The sequence below is a fragment of the Blastomyces gilchristii genome (assembly GCF_000003855.2).
Source record: "Blastomyces gilchristii SLH14081 genomic scaffold supercont1.11, whole genome shotgun sequence".
NCBI classification, from domain to species: domain Eukaryota; kingdom Fungi; phylum Ascomycota; class Eurotiomycetes; order Onygenales; family Ajellomycetaceae; genus Blastomyces; species Blastomyces gilchristii.
The window spans coordinates 931,731-949,789 of NW_003101672.1; the positions used below are offsets into that span (position 1 = coordinate 931,731).

Here is an 18,059-nt window from a genome sequence, read left to right on the forward strand (position 1 = left end):
TCCACCACCGCGTCTACCGCCTCATAGCCCCCTCTATCACTTCCACCCTCTACCCCTACCCTCTTACCACTTCTTCCACCCCTACCCCCTCTACCACCACCACTGCCTCTACCGCCCCACAATCCCCCTCTATCATCATCACCACCTCTACCACCTCACAACCCTCTTTATCACTTCTATTCTCTATCTCTATTCACTGTTACCACTCTTTCCATCTCTTTCACTCTCTATCCTCTCTACCATTATCATCATCTCTACTTCTTCTACTACTCTCTTTCACTCTGTATCATCTCTATCATCATTATCAGATTAATCAGAGCTGTACAGACTGTAGAGTCAGCTATTCAATCTCATTCATGAATTCAAAGAGATGTATATGACATCACATGAGATTTTATTACAGAGTATTTAGCAGTACATACTATAAGCACAGAGATCAAAATGTGATAGAGATAGTAAGAGAGAAGTAGAGATAGTGAAAGTGATAGAAGAGACTGTAGAGTAGTAGAGATAATGATGATGATAGAGAGACTAGAGAGTGGAAAAGGTGATAGAGAGGGGTGATAGAGGTGGTAGAAATGGGAGAGGTGATAGAGATGGTAAGAGAGGGGTAGAATGGTAAGATGAGAGTAGAGATAGAGAGTGGAAGTGATAGAGAGTGCTGCGAGGCAGTAGAGGCAGTGGTGGTGGTAGAGGTGGTAGGGGTGGTAGGGGTGGTAGGGGTGGTAAGAGTGAGTGGTAAGATGAAGGTAGGGGTATGAAGTGGAAGTAATAGGGGGTGCTACGGGGCGTTAGAGGCGGTGGTAGGGGGTAGATAGAGTGGTGCAATTGGCGGCGCCACTACATATTCATGGATGGATTTGATGGGGTGCATGTGATATCATGTGAGGTCACGTTACAGGGCATTTTACTCGGAAAAGTTGGTTTTTCTATAATATATAGAGAGATAAGAGTGAGTGAAAAACCTGCCACATTATGATTCTTGCATATTTAAATCCCACCGGGTCAGTACCTTAGTTCAGAAATGTACCTGCAAAGCAATTTCCCAATGGTGCGTTGGCACAAGTGCATTGCTGTCATGATAGATTCAATTAATGACTTTTTATACATGTCTGACAAGGACCTTTTACCCATTATTGTTTGCCTTTCTCCTGGACATGTTCTTATAGATCGGGCAATCTACTGCGTCTATCGGCTGAAAGGACGAATGTGGGACTTGTCACAATAGCTACCCTAGTGGCAGGCTTCATTCCAATTTGTTGCGCAGCTTTAATCCTGCAGTCTCAGTCCGGCGGATATAGCCGATTATGCCTAATATTTCTTTACCTTCCTCTTCTCAGCAGCTCATCCCGATCGCGACCGTTGGCAGTCTCTCAAAGAGAGGTTCGAGCAAACTGAGCTTCTTCCATCCTTGTCTAGCAGGAACGCCAGCCTTTTGCCCACTGGATAGAGTATTGGCGATGCTAAGTGTCCATTCTCCTTGGCAGAATCGTTCTCCCAGAGTCTTTTGAGCTCATCAAGCTCGTCGGGGAGAGAGGCAGCGAACTTGATTTGAATAGGGACTAATGAGTCGCGCAGCACTCTAGGATGTTCAGTGCTAGCCATCTCAATAATCTCCCTAACAATTTCTCTCTTGACTCGCTTTTCATCGACAATGGACAATAGAGCCCGAAACAGTTGGGAGAATGCAATGACACTTCCCCAAGGACTTTTCCGTCGATATATAGATATCATGATGTCGTTCGTTCGCTTTGAAAACATTATACATGAGTGTACATGTTCGGATTGCTGAAAACAAGGTTGAGTAGTCCATCTGTTCAAGGACTTCCCAGAGAATCTCAACTGGCAGAGCAACTAGCCTAGTTGTTGGCGATGACATGGCGAAGGGAGTTTGTGAAGGGACGGCTGAAAGGATATCGTGTCGGCATATGCGGAGGAGTTATCAAGAAAGCTAAAGAGCGTAGACTGATGAGTGGGGGGTTGGTAGAATAGGGACGAAGGCTGTACTTATACTGGAAAGCAAGGGATGAGGGGCTGCACACTAAGCCTGAATAAGGAACCAGATGCCTATGTGATCATTGTGGAGGAAACCTCCCCCCTCCCTCCCCCCCACCTTCAACTCGTGCGCGCCGTTCGATGTGACGTAGAGCGGCCACAGCGAATGATGGAATCTCTACAGCAGAGGGTGAGACAGCCCGCTTCAAAGCCGCATGGATAAAAGCTGTTTGTTGGCTCGGAGTGCTTCCAGACACTTGGAATCGGAGGAGTCATATGACAGCACATCATGGCTCTCCACAGCAAGAGAGCAAAGCTGGCAAATTGCCGCACAGTCAGCCCAGGGCAGCTACCACAACCAAACGATCGTATTTCCCACACTGCGAGTGAGACGACCGTTGCTTCAGGCATGCACGATACAGTCACCGTCTTGCGAGCGATCAATTTCCAAGAATGCACCCGAGAAATATGTCCAACCAGAGAGCACGAGGGCATGGAGTCGCTCGATTCACTCAGTCGTAGATGCGGCACAGCTGCGGCACAGCAAGGCCATGATGGTAGAGGGGAAATGAGATGTAGACGGAAGAGATCAGGAACGCAAACCAAGGGGCGAGGGATTGGATCTTTATGTCAACCAAGCGGCGCGAGGCGCTTTACCCGAATAGGCACGCTATACCACAATAGGAAATTAGGTGTACCTACGGAGTTATGCGAGGATGGAGATTAGATAATGGGCCTGGCAGAATATCGCGTCATTACTGAACTCGTGTATAGAAAATAATCACGCCACGCTTCATCTCATTTGGGATTTTATTTTCCTTTAAACTAAGCTTCTCTTGTAACACTTGAAGCTCAGAAAGCAATCCAGCTGACTGGCTCAGTGTTGGTTCAGGAGTACCGTGTCATGATCCAACGTGGACTGGAGTATTTTTACATATCACTAATGGATTTATTTCATTCCCTCACGAGCCCTATTGATATTGCCTACTACACCTGCCCTTGCCTACAGCTATGTTATGATATTTTCTTTGTTATAAATATATTTCTTTCTAAGCCCTAGAAAAGGATTTCAGTTATTAGCAAGTTCCACACCCTAATAACAATAGGTTTTGAAATCGCATCTCGATAAAGTTGGTCAAGGCCATCAACAGCGTTATCGTAGGAAATTAGACGCGACTCATGGATTTTTTCAGCTTCCTAAAGCCGTACGCCGTTTTGAACGTGGGTAAGTAAAATCAATGTGGAGAAAGTGGCCCGTCGTGATTTCATCGTTCTCTAGGACGCGACAACCACGGTGTTCGCACGAAGCAGGTAAATATGTACTTCAGGAATACATTGATTAGGAAGCAATGTTTGTGTAATAGCCGCGCTTAGTGGTTGGTCCAAAACCTGCAATTCTGGGCCCTCGGCGTTGGACTCGCTTGTTTCTCGGCTCCTTCCTCTTCTCCTTCTTCCTCTTCTCCTCCTTCAATTTTTGCAAACCCTATCTTTGAGCTTCGGGAGTTTGTGAGAGGTATTCCACCATCTTCTTAACCAGTAGTCGGTCTTCGCCTAGTGCGTCCCCGGAGACGGCCCCCTGAAATCATATGAGTATGTGCTGAAATCCATTTCTACACATGAGTCCAGTTATTTTATTTCACATGAAGCAACCCCTGCGATCAGGTCCACCTTCCTTGTCATCCTTAGGTTTTAGGTCACTGATAGTGCTGACGAGTTTTATCGAATTTCCGCTTGACAAAGTCGTGTTTCTGTAGTTCCAGAGATCCAACGGGATTAGTTAAAAAGTGGGCATAACTGTGCAGGGAGCAGAGGACACAGACCATAAAATCAGCCATCTCAGCCATAAGCTCCTTTTCAAACACAATCCATTCCTTCTGCCTCTCTGAAAGCTCTCCATTAAAGGTCCGTGCCCTGTCGAAATCTATTCAAATTGTCCTTTCTGGATCCTCTTCCACAATCATCATATTCCTGGGATGAACATCATTGTGATAGACTAGTGTATCATGAATTCTGTTCAACTCATCAACAAAATTTTGCATCCTCCTTTCATTGTAATTGATCCAATTCAGCTCTTTCATTTTGAGAATGTACTCTAAGAGGATAGCTGTGAGTTGATATTCATCTTTGACAAATGTGTTAAGATGTGGTAGGCACTGTGTTGAACTGAGGAGTTATACCCCGGGCGCATACTCCAGTGCGTGTTCTAAGTGTCGATATGCTGTTGATTCGCAGATAAAGATATGATCTGTGAGTCCCATGCCTGTTTAGGGCCTTGACCATGGTGCTATGGAAAGCATCAGAGAATACATCTGCAGGAGAGTCAAAAGCCAGAGAGGAGTGTAACCCACCACTCTCATGACACAGGCCTTGCCTCTGATAACCACCAAGAATATCATGCAATAGTCCCGTTTCGCTAGCTGCCCCTAGAAGATGATCTCGGACCCTCGGTCACGTTGTAAACTCCATTGTGAAGTTTGAATATCGATCAAGAAGCAAACCTGAATGGATTAATGTAGAGTGACAGCATTGCCATGCACTGAGGAGGAAAACAATGCCGTAGAAAAAGGATTGCTCAAGTGATTCTGTTAAAGTAGAAGACTGAGTAGTAGACCTAATATCATGGTATCTATCTAACCCTCGTGTGTCTATCTATCGAAGACGTAGAGCCGGAAGATGCAGCATGAGTGAATCCTTAACTTCCTTTGAGTACTAGAGGTAGTTCAGTGTTGTCTCCTTGTGGTTTCTTCTCTCTAGCGATGCATTGGGCGGTTGGGTCGCCTATGAAAACAAACAAGACAAACATAAAATGTGTAACTACATACTATACTCTGCTAAGTGAGGAATGGAAAATCTTTTCACCAACGATCGAAAGTGAAAGATACGATCAGAGTATTTGTGTCCAAGGTGATTTTTTTGGCATCATCATTCTTTCATTTTGTCTTTTCTTTGCTTCAACCAATGATTCCTGAAGCAAAAAAGATTATTGAACGCACATTGAAAGTAGAAATCTCCTCACCAGCCACTTATCCCGGACACTATTGAAGGCGATAGTAAAGCCTCACCAACATATTCATATAAGAAAATGAGTAAGAAGCGCAAAAGAAACGAAGATGCTGAGCAAGGAGGACAGCAACATCCTGGGCCGAAACGGGTAGTCTTATGTGATAAAGATTCACCGGGCACAACTACTTCTTCTGCCGGCAAGGGCCAGAGAACACAGGATATCGTTGCAAGCAAAAATAGCAATAAGTCTATCGCTCCCGCGAATTATGGACAAAACGTCAACCGAAGTACCCGAGACAAAGAACGAAGTGGCCCTGCTGCGCCTACGTCTCTAAGAGAACGCGCCAAAGCGTTGTACCACACTCGCAAACAATTACCGATATTTCCCCACGCGGATGAAATCCGCAAGCATCTCCAGCGCAATGATGTAACGTTGCTCGTCGGTGAGACGGGCAGCGGGAAAAGTACGCAGGTGCCACAATTTTTGGTTGATGAAAAATGGGCATGGCCAAGGACGGTCAAAGTCCATTCGACGGCACTGAAAAAGAAGGCAAATTCTCAGACCAAATCGGCAGATGGTGACAATGGTCCAGCTCAAAAGGAGACTGTTGTGAAGGAGATCACGGTTGGTGGATGCATTGCCATCACGCAGCCTAGGCGTGTCGCTGCTGTGTCCCTGGCAAGACGCGTGGCAGACGAAATGGGGACTCCATTGGGAAATTCGTCCCCTGCGAGTAAAGTGGGATATTCGGTGCGGTTTGATTCTTCGACGTCGCCTAATACCAGGGTCAAGTTCCTGACAGAGGGAATGTTGCTCCAGGAGATGTTGACCGATCCTTGGCTGACCAAATATAGCGCCGTTGTGGTCGATGAAGTCCATGAACGCGGCGTTAATGTGGATCTTATTTTGGGGTTTTTGAGGAATATGGTTTCTGGGAAGAAGGAAGGGAGAGGTGGGCTGCCGTTGAAAGTGGTCGTTATGAGTGCCACGGCTGACATGGAGAGTTTGCTTGGATTCTTCGGGGAGGGACTAAATAGTGGAATATCGGACAAAGATGGTTCTTCTGGGATGGATAAGGGGAAGCCCAACAACGACCAAGCTTCAGACGAAGTCTCGTCACCGTCGTCACAAAAAGTTTCCGTTTGCCATATAAAAGGCCGTCAATACCCTGTCAAGGTTATATACTCTCCTGAGCCTGTGCATGATTTCGTGGATGCAGCGCTTCAGACAATTTTCCGGATCCACATGAAAGAACCCCTACCAGGCGATATTCTGGTATTCCTGACTGGCCAAGAAACTGTGGAATCCCTTGAGGCCCTCGTCAACGAATACGCTGTCGGTATGGACCCTGCTTTGCCAAAGGTACAAGTACTTCCCTTATTCGCCGCTCTCCCCCAAGCAGCACAGCAACGAGTCTTTACACCAGCCCCGCCCAGAACTCGCAAAATAATCCTATCCACCAACATCGCAGAGACATCCGTCACTGTCTCTGGCGTTCGCTACGTTGTCGACTGCGGAAAAGCCAAAATGAAACAATTCCGCGCGCGCCTCGGTTTGGATTCCCTGCTTGTTAAACCGATATCGAAGTCTGCAGCCATTCAACGGAAAGGTCGTGCGGGAAGAGAAGCACCCGGTCAATGCTACAGGCTTTACACAGAAAAGGATTACTTGGCATTACAGGAAGCGAATACGCCTGAGATTTTGCGCTGCGATTTGAGCCAGGCGATTTTGAACATGAAAGCGAGGGGTGTGGATGACATTGTTAGCTTCCCATTCTTAACCCGTCCATCTAGAGAGGCCCTTGAGAAAGCGCTCCTGCAGCTTTTCAGCATTCAAGCACTGGATGAAATGGGAAAGATCAGCGAAATTGGTGAGAAAATCGCCAAACTTCCTCTTAACGCACAGCTAGGTCGCGTGCTTCTAGCGAGTGCGGAATACGGACCGAACTGCCTGCGCAATGTCATCGATATCATTTCATGCCTCAGCGTTGAGAACATTTTCCTTAATACGACGTCTGAAGAGAAGAAGGAAGAGGCGGAAAAGGCGAGACGAGATCTGTATCGGAGAGAAGGTGATCATTTGACAATGCTTGCCACAGTTAGAGCTTATGCGAGTGAAAATTCGGATCGAAAGGCATGGGCAAGTAGACATCTTGTTTCACATCGTGCAATGCAGGCGGTCATGGTATGTAAAAGAATCTATCTTTGCCAAGTTCTATCATCTCTCCACCAAATAACAGAAGAGCAGGGACTAACAGAATGCTGTGTGTTTACGTAGGATGTCCGAAAACAACTGGTAACGCAATGTCGACAAGCAAAACTTCTCCCAAATGACAAGGATACCAACGGTGCCAATGGCAATCATGCGATATCCTCGGAAGAAAACCCTGTCTCTATCCTAAAATCTTTCCTCACAGGGTTCGCTTCCAACACCGCCCGCCTCTTCCCTGACGGGAGCTACAAAACAATTGTAGGCAATCAGACGGTTGCCATTCACCCGTCTAGCGTTTTATTTGGCCGCAAGGTCGAGGCTATTATGTATAACGAGTATGTGTTCACCAATAGAAGCTATGCACGGGGAGTAAGTGCTGTACAGATGGATTGGGTGGGCGAGGCTTTGGGAGAAGGCTAGATGATTTGGATTTCCCAACCTGGGCTTTCTCTTTCGAGCAAGTTCTGTTGGATGCTTCATAAATAGACCTACTAAATAGAGATTGCTTATTTCTCACATCTCAAGTGGCTATTTGATAAATGTACAGAGTAGATTCGCTAGAGTCAACCATGCTTATGGCCCATATTTCCCGAATCATTAACGAAAGCGATTGAACATGTTCAGGGGCTGGTTGCTCCATTGTTACCCAACACGGCATTGAAAGTTTTAACGGCGTACTTTTCCGACTCCAAAACTTAGAATCATTATAGAAATATGTAATTGCCTTAAATGTAAAGTTCCATCATGCTAACAATTTGTGAGTGAAGGATATGTTTCGTAGATTTTCGCAACCCTTCCCTGTTCTGCCCCTCAATGCACGGCCCGAGTCTGGCGGCCAGCACTCGGCATCAGTTAACTTAAAGCACCGAGAGCTAAGTCGGAATAGGGAATACAACAGACGATCCATGCATTCCCCTAGCCTCAGCCAGCAATTGGTTTCTTCAGCTCTTATTCATATGGCATCATCACCTTGACCAAAACTCCCATTTTTAACGATTATTTTAGAATTATCAACGATTTTTGTTTTTAGGCGTCCCACAATGAAGAAATTATTCTTCTGCAGCTTCTACCTGACAAGCCTTGACTTTGAACCAAAGAGCTGTTGAAGAGAAGGGACCAGGGCGTGCATTAAAAATGAATTGCCCTCAAGGCATAATTTCGTGGCATTTATATTGAATGATAGCCCTAGGCTGAGCTAATGGCGTCATTATATACATGTATGTATCACATATTATGTGTAGAAAAGAGACAGTGAACGAAATGCAAACACAAACTTGGCCCATCCACTAGCTAGCTAACACAGGTATAATTCAATTAACACGAAGCCAATCACTAACGAACTAATCACACGGCTTTACAAGTTATTGATGTATGTCAAACTGTTCCGAACGAATTCCCTTCAAAACTTCGTCCCAAGGACGCCACCCTTGTTACGTTGAAACTACTCTGCATCTAGCGGAGCCACGGGAGGTTGGTCATTCACCTGAATGCCTCCTCGCTTCTTCTCATTAGTATCCCAGAACGGGAGAGTCCAGCCCCCCTCGCTTTCTGGCGTGGCCAGCCAGAGGCGCATAAGGTGTCTACGAGGGGCGGGAGGTGGGTAATCCTTGTATTCCGTGCGGGCATGGAAGACGTGTGTGTTAGCAAGGAATTGGATGTCTCCGACATCAAGAACCATGTGGAGCGCGAGCCTGAGGCAGGTCTCCTCAAGCACCTTCATAGCCTCAAGCTGTGCAGGCGACAGTGGAGGGATGATACCCTTATCAGAAAAGCGGGTGAGAGAGCGGACAAAGTATGGATCCCATCTATTTGGAGAAATGGTATTAGCTGAGGATTATTTGGAGGATTTTCATGGCGATTTTCACATGAGATGAGATGTAATGGTTTGGCTTTAGTAAACAGATGCCAAGTAACTGGTCACTGGTTCTTTCAACTCACTTCGCAAACACCCGTCCGTTCTCCTTCGGTTCGACGTAGAAAATAGAGGTTCTTATATATTCCTCCTGCCCGACGCTGGTTTCGCCCTTGCGATCGACGTACCAGATTGGTTGGGTGAGTGTTTCGAGGACATCTGGTCGTTCTTTGGCGAGTACATTGTATACGTGATGTGTGGAAATGAGATCTGATTCTCCACCCTCGAGCGCCTTTGCAACGCAAAGAAGTCCAACGATGTCACCGTCATCTGTGTGGAAAAACTGTCTGTTGGACCGTTCAGTTTTTGAAAGGGTAAACATAGTCAACCAAAGCTGTGGGAAAAAGGGAGAAAGCCAACCCACCTGGCGTTTGTTCTGTATATGCGCACTTTATCGATCTGCTTAGAGTCCTCTCCTAGGTCCTTGACATGTCCAAGGACATGGCCACGGCCGTTCTGGCTGACAAAGTATCCTAGGTACGTGCCCAGACCCATATACACTACGGCAGCCTTGTGGTTCCCCCATTCATTGACGGGGAGTCCTTTGAACAGAATGAATCCCTTCCCGTTGATGAGGTCTTCTCTCAGCTCTGCGAGAAATGAGGATAGTTTGGGGAGCGGGAAGTTGCTCTGCCATATGCACAAGTCAAAAATTTCAGTCTCCATTATCTCCCCCAGTAATGAAGCAGGGGAATAAAGGGGGACGGTGCCAATTAATCAATTACAAACAAGACTCAACCCACCTTGGAGATACCCGTCAAGGGGATTTTGGCCGCGATGAACGCATCGGACGTTTGGCTCAACTCGTCAATCTCTGCCTCGGTGAATCGATGAGTCCATTTCTCCGGATTATCCTTATAATCTTCGGCTTTCCAGACGGTCCGGCCTGTGATCTCCTTAGGGAACTCGGAGAATGGCTTGAGCTGTTCATAGATTGGGGGATGCTGCCCGGTGGTCTTGAGTCCGTCCGGGAACAAGTCTAGCGATATGGGGGCGCTTTTGAGCTGCTGAGCGGTAACAGTTGGGTTTTCGTAAGAGACAGGCGCCATTATTATAATAATTGTTTCCAGAAGTGAGCGAAGGGCCCGAATTGAAATCGGGTTTGCTATATCAACAATGTCAACGACGTATTCTAACAGAGGCGGCGCGGTAGTTCTAGATTGACAACCTTGCGAGCCAGTAAGGAACTCATAAATTCAGAATGATGATGGGGTCCTCGAGGGCTATTAAATGCTTTTCGTCAAATTATATATTATCCTTACATAATTATTTCCAGGTTTCCCACCATTCTATCAGGTACTGGCTAAGCAGCTGGCTGGGTATGTCAACATTTTAGCAGGGCTAACGGAATATTCCGCAGTATGGTTTTGATTGCTCTATTGGACGGATTGGCCGAGTTGCGGAGAAAAGTATTCATGGATGTGTACACAGAACTGAGATGGTGTGATAGAGGTATGTTCTGTTGCGATCTCCAGAACGTTTTTGAATTGCGGGGTTGGGACCAAAAATAACGCGTCTGGGCAGTGGGGGGCCGGTTGATGCCAAAACCAGCGGGGAATTGGGTACTTGCATTGCACGAAGGACTGAAGGACTGTTACTGCTGGACATTGTACTCTATACATAGTGGGTGAGGTAGAACTTCACTGCGGAAAGGAGGTGCATGAGCTAAATAAATATTCTTATGTCCGAGAATATCTCCATCGCAGCATCACGACAAACAGGATTTAGCTGATGCCGATTCGCTTTGGATTCCGCTCGCAGGGAATCTCTGCCCCCTTTTCTCTTTTCCTGATGCGCCGACATTCCTTCTCACGGGACTTACCTGGATGCCGATACTATGATCAACTGGCTAACTCTGCCTGTTGGTAGCTAAGAACGCTGTGGGCATGTCCCATGTTTTGTCTGTCCATATTACGCAGAAGGACTTGCCGGAGGGACACGCCTTCTCGCCGGGCAGCATTTGTATATGCTGTCGAAGATGAGTAGGCACAGGCATGATCCATAACGATTGCAGCTTCTGATATTGTGGTATAAACAAAATGCCCATACAAGAGATGTCCTGAGCTGAGAGGCGGCAAGCTCTCTTCAAGCTTGACACTCCTCTTCATGACCCTTCAACGCGCGGAATTGGCTTGATTTTTTTTAAATTGAAATTGCAGTATGTTCTTCTTGACCTATTCATAAAGTGCAGGAACTGAACTTTGAAAGACAGGATTAAGCTATCAGTGTTTTATACGCCAATACTCACAGCCCTTCTACTACTATGGAGGCCACCGACACGGACTGGGAACGCGGGGAGCATATAGGCTTCGTTTCCATCGCAAACCATTGCCTCCGCGTCACCGTCCACGGGCCTGATCGTCGTCCTGGTGACCCTATTGTTATCGTCCTGACCAATGTAGCCACCAGCTCCGGGCAATGGATTCCCTTTCGCCGGCTCCTTTCGCGCAGGGTCCGCACTATGATGTATGATCGTTCTGGTCTGGGTGACTCAGAAGAGATACCAAATCCTACTGCCCCTACCGCCCGTAATATTGCCCTCGAACTGGATGTCCTGCTGATCGCTGCTAAAATCGGACCACCATACATCATCGTTTGCCATTCCTTTGGCGCTATTGTCGCGCGGGAATTTCTGGTTTTGAAAAATATCAAGGTCGAACTTCACGATATTGTGGGGATGGTCTTTGTCGAAGGTGACCAGGAAAATACTCATTCGTTACTAAAACCCGATGAGAACGTGCGGCGAATGAGTCAGGGGCAAGACTTGCTGCGAGCCACTGGATTATATGACGAAATGGTTCTAGAGCCAGAGAGGCGGGAAGGTCTTTACTTAGAAGCGGAAATTCCACTATACCAAGAAACAGCTGCGGCGGAGTGTGGCGAAATTGCCGAGAGCTCTCAGGAGCTGGGGGAGAAAAAGCAGCTAGAAGCAGATCCTCCACTTCTCGGGTCCGTTCCCGTCAGTGTAGTGCTCGGAGACACCGCACGGGATCATGAACGGATATATGAAGCTGGTCTCAGGCAAGGTAAAGAAGGCATCCCATTGGCAGCGTGGCAGAGAAGGATGGCAGAATACAGGGAATTGGACGAAATGCTGCAGCTGGCAAATTTGAACCTATCAACGACCGGCTCCGTAGCGATTGCACAAAATAGTGGCCACAACGTCCACCTTACCGAACCCGAAGTCATAGTGAAGGAGGTTCAGTGGATTTTGGATGTCTTTAACAACTCCGAGTCGGATGAGGTATCCGGGTGATGTAGTCGGCTAGATTCCTTTGGATGATGGTAGCTAGGCCGAAGGATACCTCTATATGTCTCCCGATCAATACCTTTCTACAGATTGGCAAAATGGCCAAAGGACCCCACTACTCAGAGGGTGTTGGAGAGTCTGATTAAACACCGTCATCATTATCTTGTGTCTACGTTGTTTCTATTATGTTCGCTACTTCAATCGCGAGCACGATGTGAAAGTATCAGAGCTGACTACGAACTCGCTGTTGTCATTACTATGCACCGTAAGATTATTGTTTCATGATTATCCATATCACCTGGCATTAGTTTAGAGGAGGCTCGTGGAAATGAATGAAGAAGAGAATTAGCTACTCGTGTTCATTTAAAAGTTATTGGTTTTCATCATTCTGATTTAAATAGAGTTGCGATAAAAATCACAACCCGCACCCCCAAAACACCGTAACTCCAATCAAGAGATAAAAGATAGGTGGATACTTTTGACGAGGCGCTGGATGGTATGTACGTACATGTACATGTACATGTATGTAGTATACGCTGCGTAGTCAGGCTAATGGATCCGTAGCCATGTGCCGGAATATGCAGGTGCCATATGGCCCTCCAATAAGATCAATCAAACAGATGAACTGACAGGATACACGAATTTCATAACAATATTCCTGGATTTATTGAATAATGTGGGATATTTCTGTCAAAGGAACTCTAATATTTAACTAACTCTCAAAGCCTGCGTGATTGAGACTATAATAGTAACATATGAATTTTGGTAGATAAGGCTTGATCTGTCACAATAAACCAAAGCGTGTCTAGTTATGTCAATGATTCTAGAGGTCTTTTTGTTTCATGATGTTTCATGATGTTGGTTTAAGAGTGTGGATTGCTAAAGTGTCGTAAACAAAATAATTAAGTCAGGAATGATAATGATGATGAAACTTCCCTGCACATAAGTAACAAATGAACAAAGGTAGTTAACTATATAAGAGTAATGCATGGTCCATCATAAAGACAGAGCCAGGAGCGGAAAATATCACAGGGGAATCAAGAAATAAAGACATAAAACAGGGCTGGAGAAAGAAAGCAAATGAAATGAAAGCCAAACCAACTTCACATGCCCACCAAAAGAGTTTGATATAACTGCATTGTTGTTGCTTGTTTCAAGCCGCCCGAGGAGAGAATGACTTGGTCAAGGAAAAGGTCTCTTCTCAAACATTTATGACTGACTATAAGGTGAGTGGGTAGTGATCGTAAAGTGACACTTCTTGATTCGTAAATAGGGTTTATTTACCACTTTTTTACCCCTGTAGTTTCCACCAAGCAAACCGAACGACGTGAACAGCGATGCCATAGAACAGGACAAAGTTATAAGGATAATGTACATACAAACCAACCTATAAATGCAAAAAAAAATATAACAGAAATATCGATGCTCCACACGCTATGCATAGTTCTTTGCGAAATCGGAGCCTGGTCAGTATATCCCAGGCGCACGCCAAATCCAGAAGCAACCCAAAAAAAGGAAAGAAAAGGAAAATCCTCAGCGGGCGGGCCGTCGTAGATGCATGTCCTCGTTCCGACCTACATCATCGTGCACATCGGAATCTGCTGATCGATAATAAATTTTTTGCCGACTCGGTGCCTGACACCGTAATAAGCTGGGGACTGGACCATTCGGATCATGTTTCGGTCATAGTCCCCCCCTAGATTGCACACGGGGCACGACTTGGGCCAGGAGGTGAGGACGCACCCTACGCTAAACGGGAGGATGTGGTTGCCATTCAACTTCGAACAGTTGTTAAAACCGTTTCCCTTTTCGCAAGAGTAGCCGATGGTGAACCACCGGTGGAGACAGGTAGGTGATTTGAAGAGAACTGGTCGACACATGGTTTCTTTTCTTTCCAACTTTATTATTGTATAAGGTGTCGTCGGCGTATTTTTGAAGTGATGCGGTAGAAGGGCTGTTTCTGGGATGTAGACTTCGGGTGGAATGCGACGTGTGCGCAGCTAAAGGAAGTGGCTTTTGGCAGCTATATATAATACGTAGCTCAAGCTCCGACTTGGACGCTAACGAAATTGCAGGGCCTCGAAAGTAGATGGATGTTGGATATAGAAGAGAATGGAACGAAGTTTTAAAGTCTTGCCACGCAGATAAATATATGTAACGCCAGAACACCCAACATAGTTTTCGATGCTTAGTAGTGACGAGTGGAGGTAGTGGACAAGGAGATGTTAGATTGAAACATTCTTCACTGATTGAGCTATCGCCGGGGACATCACGGTTAATATTTTCCAACGATGATTACCACTCCCAGTCGGATGACGAACGGCCGGGGAATATATCTTTCTCCTTTCATTGTCCTCGTGTTAGTCTTCATTTTTCCCTTTTAGTGCAGTCATAAGTTCGTAAAGCTGTCCGATTTGCTGATCTTATTAGACAGAAGTATATCACCAGGTCAGCAAACTGCACGAAGGGATTTGAGGGAGGAAAGTCGAAACAAGGGTAGTAATAAATGACGAGAACTGAAATAATCAAACGTACCGCTCATCTTATCGATCTTTGCTTTGTCTAGTTTTTCTCCCTGCCAAGCATCTCCTTCTAGCTTTTGAGCATATAACTGCCACTCTGTAAGGAAACCAACCTATTCGGCAAATGTGTCAGTCTTTGTTTCCAAACGCGAAACGAGGGCTAGTGGTTCGGCTTACAATATGGATTGGGTTATCCACATTCCGATGAGCTCGAAATTCACTCTTCACATATTCATCGCCAAGTAAGCGCATGTCCTTTGGAAGCTTTTTTCGATGCACCCTGAGCAGTCGACGATACAGCTGCAGGGGTGGAAGCAGAGCGGACAGCTGTCTAGAGTTTACGGCCATTGGCAAGGGGTTGGCCATTAAAAGCCTAGGTGACACCCTCATTTTGTAGAGTTGGAATTAAAAATAGAAGTTGGAACAGCTCCCAACCCGAAGCATGAATCTTCAGTAAACCTTTGTTCGAGGTGAGAACATTCGGCTTTGCGGAAGACAGTAGAAAGTAGGAAACCGCCAATGGCGCTGTTAGAGCTGTCGGGATGGTGCAAGAAGAGAATGGCAAGCTCTAAAACCATCAATTGTTGTTCCCTCCCCAACCACAAGAGAGTATATATTAAATTGTATCCAAATTTCCGTGTCGAAGAAGCTGGATTACCTGATTGGGCACAAGGGAAGTGATCGCGTAGCCACGTGATGCTTTGTACTCCGCCAAAAATTTCCAAGCCGGCATCGAATAGAAATCTCTCAACAAACCGTTGATAATCAAGTCCTTAAACCGGTGAACTATCAGCAGCAGCGGCTGCTTCGCACAGCAGGGGATGACGCCATGAGTCGGATCGTCCGGGGATTTGTTCAATCATTTAGCTATGCTCCCAACTCCTTCGACCTCACATGTCTCGTTTGACACCATCTACGAACCATCGGAGGATAGCTATCTATTCCTCGACACCCTTTCGTCCCCAACAGAAACCGCATGGCTAACCCAGAAGTTCAATGCCTCTAAAACAAGCTCTGCCCCGGAATCCTCTGCAAATTCCCCTCAGCCGCTTGTGGTTGAGGTTGGCACCGGCTCAGGCGTGGTCCTAGCCTTCGTGGCTGCAAACGCCCACATAATTTTCGGGAGGAGGGATATACTAACTCTGGGCACGGATGTAAATAGCAATGCCTGCAGTGCAACACGGCAAACTGTTCGTCTGGCAATTGATGAAGCCCAGAAACACGAACTCGGAAACCCTGTTGCTGAAACGTCTACTGTGCGACCCAAATTCCTGTCATCCCTAACAGCGGACCTTTGCACACCACTCAGGGCCGGGTCCGTCGATGTCCTCATCTTCAACCCTCCATACGTACCTACTCCGGAGTTGCCAGATATTCTGTTAACCGAAGGGGGAGATCCAGTACTCTCTAGCCCCCCTCTCTCCCAATTTGAGCGCGAGTCTCACCTCCTTTCTCTCTCATATGCTGGCGGAGAACTTGGAATGGAAACTACAAATCGACTTCTAAATTCAATTTCAGAGGTGTTAGATCCAGAACGTGGCGTCGCTTACATTTTACTCTGCGCGCAGAATAAGCCAGATGAAGTGAAGACGCGTATCATGGGCTGGGGGTCGGGCTGGACTGCTGAAACTGTGGGGAAAAGTGGAGTGAAAGCTGGTTGGGAACGATTGGTGATATTGCGAATATGGAGAGAGTCCAATTCTTAAAAAATAAATGGAATGAGATGACATGAGACGAAGGGATAATTTCATAGAAATTTTCCCCGTGGTTGTCCATCCCGTTTGCCTTTCAATTCCAGTATTAGGTGATCCGCACGTGTTCTTTTTGGGCTTTTTTGATCTAGCAAAGGGTTTGAGAACCTTCCTAGATCAGGTTCTTCCTTGCCTTGGTTAACCACATAGTACTGTTTATATCACCCAAGGCTTACCTTTTTTCACTCCTTAACGACACCTTCGTTATATCTCCCGTAAACAAATAGATCCAACGTGGAGCGAATCAAGCGACACATATAAAAGCTTCTGATTCCCCGAGGTTCGCCAGTTGGATAATAGACAAAGTACATAAAGCAAAAGTATAAAAAGAAACAATCCACAGAGCCATCCATCCAGATCCGCACATGCCAGATTCATTGCAAAAGAAAATAAACAGGAAGGGAGAGGAACGAAAAAGTAAAACCCCCACGCATCGTTCCCAGAGCAGTTTTTGGACTTGTGCAGGCTCAGCGTTTGGTACATAACTGGCACAACCAAAATCTAATCATTATATAAACTCCGGTAAAGAGTCAACGGTTCACTCAAAACCCTCTGCCCCGTCCCCTTCCTCGGCCCCGCCCACCGCCTCGGCCTCTTCCTCCGCCTCCTCTTCCACCACGTCCGCGATCTGCTTCTTTTCTAGCTTTGTTTTTTGGCTTCGGCGTGTCATCCACGAGTAATGTGTCTAGCGGAAGGCTGTCAGGGAGGATGTAATATCTGATGGTAGAACCACGAATGTTTATGGTGTCAAGGGATATCGGGTCGCGGCCTTTTGGTGTCATCTTGACTGTGCGCAGCGCGGTGTTCATTTGCGGGGAAACAGATGTGATGGTGCCATGGAGGATGGTGCCTAGTGAATTCCGCAGCAAACTGTTAGCAACAATTACTGTAAGAACATATATGCACATAAAATGGTTGACCATTATCGGGATTAAAAGAAAGAGGCAAGTTGCAGCAGAGCCTAAAATCGTAGTTTGGGCTTCGAGGGCGGAGTCAAAGGATTTGCGCGCGCATAATGTAGCGCAGCAGGCGAGGGCTATCGTACCATTTTTGAGCTCGATCGTCACGGTTTCATTCGCACATTTCATAAGAAAGCTGTGTAAATAGAGAAGTATATCAGCTGACTATCCCGAGCAATTTTCGCAAATCATACAAGCTTCGTGCGGCAACTTACCGTACGAGCTTCATGGTGAGGTATATGTGCCAGATGGCACAATAACACAGTTACGGATCAAACAGGTATATATCTTCTCTCGCGCAAAACTTCTGTACAGGTGCAATGGTGGAAAGGAACAGTTAAGGACCCTTATGAACTGAGAAGTTACTGACGGCGTGATTGATGTCTTGCGTTTTGGCGTTCGATATTTGATATTTGATCACGTGATTTAGGACATCGACCAACGTGACGTTCACT

The 18,059-nt window shown here is 46.3% G+C and overlaps 10 protein-coding genes across 13 annotated transcripts; 4 read left to right on the forward strand and 6 right to left on the reverse strand.

The window, feature by feature from the left end:
- Positions 1-1,267: 1,267 nt before the first annotated feature.
- BDBG_05474 (uncharacterized protein) lies at positions 1,268-2,722 on the forward strand (the record flags this gene model as incomplete). Its single annotated transcript, XM_002623920.2, has 1 exon — positions 1,268-2,722. The coding sequence occupies exon 1, from the start codon at positions 2,285-2,287 to the stop codon at positions 2,720-2,722; it is 438 nt and encodes a 145-aa protein (XP_002623966.1). The 5' UTR covers positions 1,268-2,284.
- Positions 1,345-1,761, reverse strand: BDBG_05473 (uncharacterized protein; the record flags this gene model as incomplete). Its single annotated transcript, XM_031722173.1, has 1 exon — positions 1,345-1,761. The coding sequence occupies one exon, from the start codon at positions 1,759-1,761 to the stop codon at positions 1,345-1,347; it is 417 nt and encodes a 138-aa protein (XP_031578992.1).
- Positions 2,723-3,920: 1,198 nt separating the features above from the next.
- BDBG_17269 (uncharacterized protein) lies at positions 3,921-4,367 on the reverse strand (the record flags this gene model as incomplete). The annotated part of the gene is made up of 2 exons (XM_031725028.1): positions 4,186-4,367; positions 3,921-4,148 (listed from the first exon to the last, which is right to left on the reverse strand). Exons 1-2 carry the CDS (start codon positions 4,273-4,275, stop codon positions 3,921-3,923), a joined length of 318 nt encoding a protein of 105 aa, XP_031578993.1. The 5' UTR covers positions 4,276-4,367.
- A 487-nt stretch (positions 4,368-4,854) lies between these two features.
- Positions 4,855-7,961, forward strand: BDBG_05475 (ATP-dependent RNA helicase). The gene is made up of 2 exons (XM_031722174.1): positions 4,855-7,183; positions 7,277-7,961. The coding sequence occupies exons 1-2, from the start codon at positions 5,078-5,080 to the stop codon at positions 7,628-7,630; spliced, it is 2,460 nt and encodes an 819-aa protein (XP_031578994.1). The 5' UTR covers positions 4,855-5,077; the 3' UTR covers positions 7,631-7,961.
- A 3-nt stretch (positions 7,962-7,964) lies between these two features.
- On the reverse strand, positions 7,965-11,001 carry BDBG_05476. 2 transcript variants are annotated; one of them, XM_031722175.1, is made up of 5 exons: positions 10,385-10,669; positions 9,866-10,227; positions 9,487-9,752; positions 9,149-9,409; positions 8,335-9,015 (listed from the first exon to the last, which is right to left on the reverse strand). In XM_031722175.1, the coding sequence occupies exons 2-5, from the start codon at positions 10,169-10,171 to the stop codon at positions 8,652-8,654; spliced, it is 1,197 nt and encodes a 398-aa protein (XP_031578995.1). In that variant the 5' UTR covers positions 10,172-10,227; positions 10,385-10,669; the 3' UTR covers positions 8,335-8,651. The 2 variants fall into 2 exon arrangements, with proteins under 2 accessions (XP_002623968.1, XP_031578995.1); XM_002623922.2 differs by having other exon boundaries at positions 7,965-9,015; positions 9,866-11,001.
- On the forward strand, positions 10,405-13,005 carry BDBG_05477 (alpha/beta hydrolase). 3 transcript variants are annotated; one of them, XM_031722176.1, is made up of 3 exons: positions 10,405-10,574; positions 10,647-11,280; positions 11,331-13,005. In XM_031722176.1, exon 3 carries the CDS (start codon positions 11,386-11,388, stop codon positions 12,376-12,378), a length of 993 nt encoding a protein of 330 aa, XP_031578996.1. In that variant the 5' UTR covers positions 10,405-10,574; positions 10,647-11,280; positions 11,331-11,385; the 3' UTR covers positions 12,379-13,005. The 3 variants fall into 3 exon arrangements, with proteins under 3 accessions (XP_031578996.1, XP_031578997.1, XP_002623969.1); XM_031722177.1 differs by having other exon boundaries at positions 10,420-11,280; positions 11,331-12,864; XM_002623923.2 differs by having other exon boundaries at positions 10,420-11,280; positions 11,335-12,864.
- Positions 13,006-13,946: 941 nt separating this feature from the next.
- On the reverse strand, positions 13,947-14,252 carry BDBG_05478 (uncharacterized protein; the record flags this gene model as incomplete). Its single annotated transcript, XM_002623924.1, has 1 exon — positions 13,947-14,252. One exon carries the CDS (start codon positions 14,250-14,252, stop codon positions 13,947-13,949), a length of 306 nt encoding a protein of 101 aa, XP_002623970.1.
- Positions 14,253-14,732: 480 nt separating this feature from the next.
- BDBG_05479 (acetate non-utilizing protein 9, mitochondrial) lies at positions 14,733-15,284 on the reverse strand (the record flags this gene model as incomplete). The annotated part of the gene is made up of 3 exons (XM_002623925.2): positions 14,733-14,794; positions 14,908-15,007; positions 15,072-15,284. The coding sequence occupies 3 exons, from the start codon at positions 15,282-15,284 to the stop codon at positions 14,733-14,735; spliced, it is 375 nt and encodes a 124-aa protein (XP_002623971.2).
- Positions 15,285-15,539: 255 nt separating this feature from the next.
- BDBG_05480 (methyltransferase) lies at positions 15,540-18,042 on the forward strand. The gene has a single exon (XM_031722178.1). The coding sequence runs from the start codon at positions 15,764-15,766 to the stop codon at positions 16,598-16,600; it is 837 nt and encodes a 278-aa protein (XP_031578998.1). The 5' UTR covers positions 15,540-15,763; the 3' UTR covers positions 16,601-18,042.
- BDBG_05481 (small nuclear ribonucleoprotein D1) lies at positions 16,253-18,018 on the reverse strand. The gene is made up of 3 exons (XM_002623927.2): positions 17,820-18,018; positions 17,691-17,740; positions 16,253-17,495 (listed from the first exon to the last, which is right to left on the reverse strand). Exons 1-3 carry the CDS (start codon positions 17,831-17,833, stop codon positions 17,188-17,190), a joined length of 372 nt encoding a protein of 123 aa, XP_002623973.1. The 5' UTR covers positions 17,834-18,018; the 3' UTR covers positions 16,253-17,187.
- Positions 18,043-18,059: the final 17 nt, after the last annotated feature.